We start from the raw sequence: 8,922 nt of genomic DNA on the forward strand, positions 1-8,922 counted from the left end.
GAAGGGATAAAATCCGGTAGTGTCATGGCCTTAGAAATTAGTAAATTTGCATTTATCATGTTTTAAATTAACAACAATTGGAATATTAACTAATATTACCAGTCACAACTGGGACAATCATTAAAGAAGTAAACGTTCCTGGTTGAACTTCTTACACCTAGCGCCAGGGAAACTATAAATTACTTTATTTATTTATTTATTTATCCACTTCTGAGCAAACTTTCGTGTAACAGAGATTAAAAAAACTTACAAATTTAACCTCAAAATATCGCGCCATCTCCATGATCACAACGACTGAAAATTTTAAATAATTATTCCTTTAACATCCTCTACTTTCACAAGAATGTCATTCAATATTTCGTCATAAAATCAAAACAATAAACTCCCATTTTTAAAACAGATTTAAATCTCAAAGGATTTCCACACGTTTCGTCCACAGTTGCTTATTACGACTTCACTATGCTATAAGGGACCTTCTAGCATGGCCACAGCAGTAGCTTTGTCAGTTCTGCAAGTATAAAGATGCTTTATCTTTCGTGTGCATCTTTCTGTCTTATTAAACAAAACCTTTGTTTTGCATCAAAATATACAACACACCTCATCCTTTAAAAAGATTTCGCAGCTCCGATTCGTTGAAAACTGGCAACATGGCGGATATCCGGAGTAATCATCAGTATCCTAGCGGTGGGCCCAGAGCTACTGGTGAACAGTAGCCCTCAAGAAGATATATAACCCTCGAGGATACCCCGTCACAGCAGTTCGATGTGTCTGTCAGTGTGTAGCGGGTTGACTATAGTGAGTGGGTTCTCGTTTCTCAACGCACATGCAATGAAGATCAAGACGGTGAGTTGGTGTTTGCTTTGGGCTTGTGTGCATATCAAAGATTTTATGGGACGTTTACAAGTCGCGTGTTAGCACTTTCGAGGCTGCACACGACATACCTAGCTTATAAGCACATGTAGATTTAATTAATATTCGGGAAATAAACTGATATCTATCAACAACTGAAGCTGTTTGTGGCTTTTGGAACACAGTTATCGTTCAATCAGCGAGAGTGAAAATACATTTACGCCCACATCAGCCAAGTGTCTATTCAGAAACGAAGTCCCTAAAAACAGGGGTCATACTGGACCGATACTGGCCAAAATTAAACTTACAAAAGAACTTTTAATAAATATTCAAATAAAAATCCTCACAGAAGAGTTTAAAAATCATACGGACGGACTAACAGATACGACCTTACTCCAAAGCTTTTAATTTGTGTTTTTTTAGCAGATGGTAACTAATGAGTAGAACGGATATTGTGCAATTGTACGAGAATTCAGTAAAATTATTCGGCACGGAATGAAAAACATGGAAATGAGTAATAAAATCTAAGTTAATGTGGCAGTTACTAATGAATATTATCAAATTTAAATATAAATATAGCTATTTTTACATCATATAAATATCCGAATGTAACAATCATGAATCTCATATCTCAGACGATGGTGTTATTAATGATACTGGATTAAAATTCAGAAGTAATAATGACATCTACTAAAGACACGATATTATTATAGGTCACACGAAACCTTGTCATTTGGTTTACAAATATACAGCGACGCGATACATCCATGTATAATACTCGGACGTACTTTTCAGTGCACACTATTAAGTTCACGGTTAAATTTCACTGTTTGTTATTTGTGTTTGCGAATAATTCTTTTTAAAGACGATGCCAATATTTATGTTTATATAGCGTTTAACTAAGACGTTTAAAATCAGATACAGCGAAGTCATAAGTTATAATTATTGTTGTAAAAACTGATTTCCTACAGTTCTAGAAAACTGAGGTGTAAATACACTCGATTTAAGTTCCTCAGTGATACTGAGGACTCGGCCTTAAGGTAGGCGGATACACTTGAGAATATCAGAATGAGTTCAAGGAATGAAAATAATTACCTGACATTAAGATACCATAAAACAGGAAACGGAAAAAGATAAGTTCATAAAGAGAGAATCTTCCCATATCGCATATCTCAAACGATCAAGTATGCTGTCAGCTCTGCCTGTTCTTTAGTTTGAAGGAGGTCACGGTCAGATTACGCGATTGAATTGTCTGCAGGATTTTCATTATCAAGCAACTAATTACGCTATTATGAGGAAATAAGTGATACGGGGTTTCTGATTATTACATAGAACTAAAATTTTCTTCCACGATCATCTTTAAGTTCCTAGCTAGGAGACGGGAAGACTAAGGATTCTGAGATGAGTAGCGGCAAGCACTACCTGTCTTTAACGTGCTCGTAATATGTAAGTGAATAGTGAAAATATTTGTAGGATGTGAAATATGCATAACAGTTTCTGGGTAGAAAAGGAGAAGCTACTTGTATTAACATTTTGTACACAAAGAACTCAATATACTTAATTTGCAATTACTGTGGGTATGTAAATTTGTGAATATTTATTATCAGAATTTCAGTAAACCTAGTATCATCTACCACAACCATTTTTAACACAGAACGAATAATAATAGGTTTGATACTACTACTAATAATAATTACATTACGAAACATCGCGGGAGGTCCCGACTTCCTCTATTAGACCGAGACGTCGCTCTGACTTGAGGTGTTCAGTTTATTTTAGCGGAGGTAAATACTTGAATAGCATCTTATAAAGACGACAATCACCATCTACCAAATTTATCACCCACAGTCATCCTACTATTTGATGCTACATAACCAGTTCCATGGGCCTCCCGAAACTTCCAAATTTCCGGGGATACTCAGTCTGCGTTTCAAGGTCTTCCGACAGACGACCTCAAAGAATTCGAAGAGAAAAGGGTCGGCATACAGAAGCGGATCTACAATGTGTTCACTAGCCTCTGCAACTTTCTGCAAATTAAAACTATTGCTGAAGTTACGACAAAATATCTGATTTGTAACACTTGTTTCTTGGTTTGGTGTGTTTGAGCGCAGGTTTCCTCAGCTGGATGGGGGTGGGCAATGTGTGTGGTCTTTTGGGGCCTAATAAGTGTCCTTGCGGAGACGCCAGCACGGCCGAATCCGCTGCCAGCAGGCGGTGGGCCAGAGAGGTTGGATTTCGACCTGGGACAGAACGGAGACTATCGCTTTGACTATGCCACAGGTGAGGTTAATCCAGCTGCCAGGTCTGTTCGTTATCTGTAGCAGTATTTTTAACCTTATCCGTTTCGTGCCCGTTTCTGATCTATAATCCCCATTGGGTCTACCTTGCCGAGAAATTTTTTTTAAGGATTCTTCTTATTAAAGAATAATTACTGTAGCGTACTTTATTATTAGCAATTAATTTCAACAAACACAATGCTCAATTTATGTTGGATTCATTACACATGACATGAAAAATTCAATTCAGGGTTTTTATTGAAAGTACTTTATTTATGGCATTTTAATCCTGACGTATAATTTATATTGATAAACATCCACAAATAATTAGCTTCAGAGATAGTAGGGACGAATGTTTAATTATTTTCTCTAACAACAAATACATACCACGAAAGTCACGGCCCTGAGAGAGAGTATCTCCTACTTAGCAAGTAAATAAGTTAAGTGAATTAATCAGAATACAGTAAACTAAGATGCAGACTACATCACCTCCACAATCTGCCTACAGGGGACGCAGGACAGCACTACCACAGGGCAGTCGCCACACCTGACAACACAGTGAGAGGTAAGTATGGCTACCGTGACCCGAAGACAGGTGGCGATTTGCAGACAGCATACACTGCGGGCAAGCGTGGGTTCCGGGTGCGGGGACCTCACATCGCTCGACGCATGGATCTCTCACAGACAAAGATTCCGTATAACCCTCCTGTCTCTCCCGACTCCCCGCAGTACAATCCCTCATACAGCACTTACTTCGATCCCAATGAGGACCCTAGCTACAGCTTCAACTTTCAAACCCGCGACTACTCCCGAAGCGAGAGTTCAAACTCAGGAGGTAACGTCAACGGGAGATACACATTTGTCGACGACGTCGGAGTGCGTCATAATGTAGAATACGAGGCCGGTTCTAGAGTTGGGTTTCATGTGAAGACTCCATACCCAGATTCAACGCCACTTGGTCCATCAGTGTTTTTCGCAGGACCACCAGCAAATAAGAACAGCAAACTACGTCGGGGACACACATCCATCCAGAGGGGAAATGACGGCTCATATCGGTTCACATCAGCGGGACCTGACCAAAGACGGACAGAAGTCAGCGACGCCACCGGCCACGTTAAAGGGTCCTACACTTACATCGATGACAAAGGCGTGCAGCGCACCACACAGTACATCGCAGGTCCCAACATCGGCTACAAAGTCATAAGCAGCAAAACCGACGACAAATACCCTCTGTACCCTTATCCGTCACCCTACCCCTTCCATCCCAACGACAACCCCTTCAAAGACGAAGATGTGTTTGGGATAAATACTGGTGCCAAACCCCAGGGTGGGGGATCAGCGTCTGGGGGTTCCAATGGTGAAGGTAATAAGGAAAGTCGCCCAGATTATAACAGCGAAGATGGCGGGGATTACGATGGATCATCTGGCGGTAAGAAAGGAAATAAGCCTGTTGGAAGCAACAACACTGGGGTAAGTGGAGGTCAAACAGAGAAACCCTGGCCGGACATATATGATCAGAGTACAACGGGCCCAAATACATCGGCGAAACCGGATGATTTTACAGATATTTTTGGACAACCTTCTGGTACTGGAGGAAATAAGCATGAGGATGCAGATGATGACAATAATTATGATCATGATGTCGGGCCTCCGAAAGGAGGCGACTCGGGGACCTTTCTGCACACGCGACCGCCACCTTCCAACATCCCTTACGGAAACTGCTGCAAGTTCGTAGCGAGTCACAGTGCTGGAAAGTTCAACGTTCCGGGAGAAAGGAGACGCAGCAGGAGGCCTGATGAGACCACTCAAAGCGAATCTTACAGTCACGTTCGAGATTACTCCTCCCAGGGACAAGACTCAGAGGACTTTGTGGGATTCCCCCCTGGGCTGCCAGTGAGAGGCCACGTGCTGTCTCTCGACCTTAAGCCCTACGGGTCCAGAATTCCGTCTCCGGGCGTAGTCATACATCATGAGGCGAACAAGTCACGAAGGGAAGCTTCCATCACGCACAGGACAGAGCAGAAGTCCACTTAGTGGCGTCATATAAATGTGAGAGCGTGTGCCGTAACCCACAATTGCGGAAACACAAAATAAGGAAGGATCTGTGGACAGGAAACAGGCGGGTACTGTGTTTCCATTCATCCATCTTCGTAGTCAAAACCAGATTTTGATGGTGATATTATACAAATTCAATGTACAACGCTCAGAAGACTACATAAAAAATTGCTAGTTCTTATGGAAGAAAGTTCCATAATGAAAAACAGGAATCTGAAATATTCAAACCTTCGTTATATGAACGGAGGCTATTACATCACAGTAGACGGAAACTCAGTGAGGGTGAATTATTCTATCCCATCACACCGCTGAAATGTGTTGTGCGTTTCGAAAGTTGTGTATTTGGAGTCACATAATCTACAAATCTTCACACAACAAACATAGCTGTGTTATGGTAGTATTAATATGTTCACCGTATTGTATGGAAGAATTGCATTATATTCTGTATGATATTGTCACTGGCAAGACTTTCAAAACAAACAACCAGCGCCATAAAAAACTTAAATTTCACACGAGATCCTTACTTTGGCAACAGCTATCATTTTCTGTAGATTACGTTATTGTGTGTGTGAACGTGCGTGCGCGTGTTTTCTTACAGGCCCTGAAAATGTATGCCAAGTCCTACCCGTCAAACCGGAAGTTCAGTCGCCATTTCATATACTTTAAAAGTTACAGTGTTACTTCCACAGCTTATTACAGTATTGAATTTTATATTACGCTATTGAATTTTAACCACTCGGCAATTAACACACTACGTCTTTATACAAAGACATTGGAGCATCTCTGAATTTAACTCGCCAAATGAAAACAACGAATAAAGTAACTATGCGACAGTAGAATTAATTGTCTTATATTCTGTAATTTATATATTATTTCTACCCGCGAATTTCCACAATTTTTCTAACCTTTATATCACCTAACTAGGCTGACGTAAGGTAAATTGTTGGGATAGATACTGCCAACACATTACAGCAATTTTTAAATAATTTGAAAAGTGATGGCTATTTTGAATTTTGTTTGCTAGCTGTGAAAATCACTGCTTCTCAGACAAGCTGGCGAATGCATTTTTCAAGGACGCGTGAGAGCACGCACGCACTCACAGCTTAATTCTAAACTTCTTAAACATATTTCATGTTTAGAAACCCAAGAAATGTAAGACCTCTATGTAAGACTTCAACAATTAAAATATTACTTTAAACATGAATATTTAAGAACTCTAATATAAATACATATCTCTACAACTGCTCGCTCAGTTTCACTGACCTACTGAGGTGATGATATTGAATAAAAACGGATGATTTTATGAATATCTGTAGCAGTCTTTGACGCAAGTCAAAAGGTAACTCTCAGCCAGTCTAGGGAAATTTTAAATAATGTATAGATTTTTATGAAGGAAGGAGCAAAGGATAAATTAAAAATTCCTTTTAAAAAGGCAACCGAAAGAACTGCAGCAACAAAGCAAACTATAAGAGGACAAATCAGCTGAAATTTTAGAGACTTAAGATTTTCCGACACTTAAAAAAATAGTTCACACTTTTTACGAAAAGTCAAGAAGTCGACAGTTTTGACGGACGTGCAGTGAGTCGCTTTATCAATACTTTTGTATCTTAGACACGAATAAAGGTGGACACTAGAAACCATTTACAAGAAGGCAGTTGATAACATTACCTTTGTCCCTCCGGAGGCACAATAGAATTATAATTCAAATGGAACAAAATAGATAATGACAAAATCATCACGGCGCTCATAGTTTATATTTAAGAACAACACAATATTAATTTTCTGCAGTTAGAAATCTCATGTTGCTAACTGACTTGTGTTCTCTTGTCTACGCAAGTCTCTGTCCGCGTACATCATCACAATGTCTGCATCGGCAACAAAATGTTATTTCCACCGCCTCCCTAGTTTCGACCTCCTCCCCTCTCACGCTGACCTCGGTAACCAGTCTTCATCCATTGCAACTACACTGTTCCTTCACCTGTATTACCAAACTTAAGTTACATGTTTAAGAATTGTTTGCTTTGTTTAATAATATATCGTAGACAAAGGTTCTAATCCTTCTCATTTGTATCGCTTCTTTTCTTTGTATAGGTTCATGCATCTACGCACGGACGTTCCTTCAAATTATCCCACTTAAGTATATAAATATTTGAATTTCATTTGCCAAATTTCTGTGTCACTGCGCTTATTAGAGCTGATCCATATTTAAAATCACGTACGCACTTACACATTAGCTGGGCACAATTAACGCAGGCCTAATATATATAAACTTATACGGGTCTCAAGGTTTTAAAAATAAGTACCGGATAATATCTTCAAGCTTCTAGTTGCCATTGAATTTAATACGTCTGTGTACAGGTATTTCGTATAGACGATACTTAAATTATCATACTAGTAGTAATTCATATTCTTCTTTTTGTTTAAACGAACTAATTTAAAGTTTCAGACAATTTAATGTTTAACACGATATCCTTGACAAGCCATCCACAGTTATTAACGACTTTTGTAATTTTATATCCGTTATGAAGAATCAAGCACTCCTCTTGAATTAACATATTATTTGCTCCACAAACTGCGTCCTTCATTGTCAGAATAGAATCTATTTTTATTGAACAAACACGTTAGTTCATAGAACGTGTCAATTTTGTGCTGACAGTAGCAGTAAATTCTGAAATAAAAAATCGAAACTCGCCAGCGGTCATGAGTTTCTGCAGAGATCTCTGAAAATCAGCAACCATTTCAATTTCCCCCCCCCCCCCCCCCAAACGAGTTATAGCACTCCTCCGCATTAGGAAGGATCCGAATTAAATTCTTGGCCCGCCGACTGGCAAACCAGGCTAATATTTCTCGTGGTAATCCTTAGTCTGTCGAGGCAAAAGATATGGCAGTATCTTCCTTTCCTTCCCAATCGGTATTATACATACACAGTTGAGAAATCGAAGTAAAATATACTAAAAAACAGCAAACAACTATTAGACTCTTATCTTCCACCAGAATAACAGAATAACACCCATATAAAACAAAAACTTTATTCTACCGATTGTTCTCTTATTACACGGAAGACTTTTTAGAATTTACTTCTACGTTGCAAGAGGAACAGAACAGAAACGCCTAACTGGACCATCCTTGGAAACGGTTGGAATTTACGATGATTACGTAGCTCGCAGCGGTTTCACGATAAACAGGTAACTTTTCTTGGTTTGATGCCAAATAAGGAGACATAAATCTTCATTTTACGATGAATACGAGGTGCGATCGAAAGGTTTCCAGACTGCGCGTATAAAAACCCGTACACTTATCTCAGGTATTAAATTCATCCATCACCCTCGAAGTAGTTCCCCTGGGAGTGAACACAACGATCCCCGCGCCGCTGCCAAGCCTGGAAGCATCCCTGGAAATCTTTCTTTGTCAGCCTGTCAAGCACCATCTGCGATTCTGCCTGAATCTCTTCTATCGTCTCAAATCTCCTTCCCTTTAGCTGAATTTTCATCTTTGGGAAGAGGAAGAAGTCACACGGAGCTTAGAAAGAAAGTTGGGGTCGGTTCTTGCAAGATCTTTGAGCTCCTGACAAACGAGAAGTCGATTCTGTTTCTGGTCCTCAGACAGAATGCGTCGCATGTGGAGTTCTTCCTTTAGAATCAGCTGACAGGTCCCATAGCCTATCCCAACAATGTCGCACAAGTCGTTGATGGTAGACGTCGATCTTCGTGAATGGCCTGCCGAATCTTTGTAACATTTTCGG

The 8,922-nt window shown here is 39.8% G+C and overlaps 1 protein-coding gene across 1 annotated transcript; it reads left to right on the plus strand.

Annotated features, from left to right (window-relative positions):
• Nucleotides 1-664: 664 nt before the first annotated feature.
• Nucleotides 665-6,384, plus strand: LOC110835828 (uncharacterized). The gene is made up of 3 exons (XM_022076450.2): nucleotides 665-843; nucleotides 2,961-3,129; nucleotides 3,634-6,384. Exons 1-3 carry the CDS (start codon nucleotides 763-765, stop codon nucleotides 5,157-5,159), a joined length of 1,776 nt encoding a protein of 591 aa, XP_021932142.2. The 5' UTR covers nucleotides 665-762; the 3' UTR covers nucleotides 5,160-6,384.
• The last annotated feature ends 2,538 nt before the right edge of the window (nucleotides 6,385-8,922 follow it).

This window comes from Zootermopsis nevadensis, unplaced genomic scaffold, assembly GCF_977971745.1.
Source record: "Zootermopsis nevadensis isolate Lab colony 2312 unplaced genomic scaffold, Znev_1.0 Znev_ptg000010l, whole genome shotgun sequence".
NCBI classification, from domain to species: Eukaryota; Metazoa; Arthropoda; class Insecta; order Blattodea; family Termopsidae; genus Zootermopsis; species Zootermopsis nevadensis.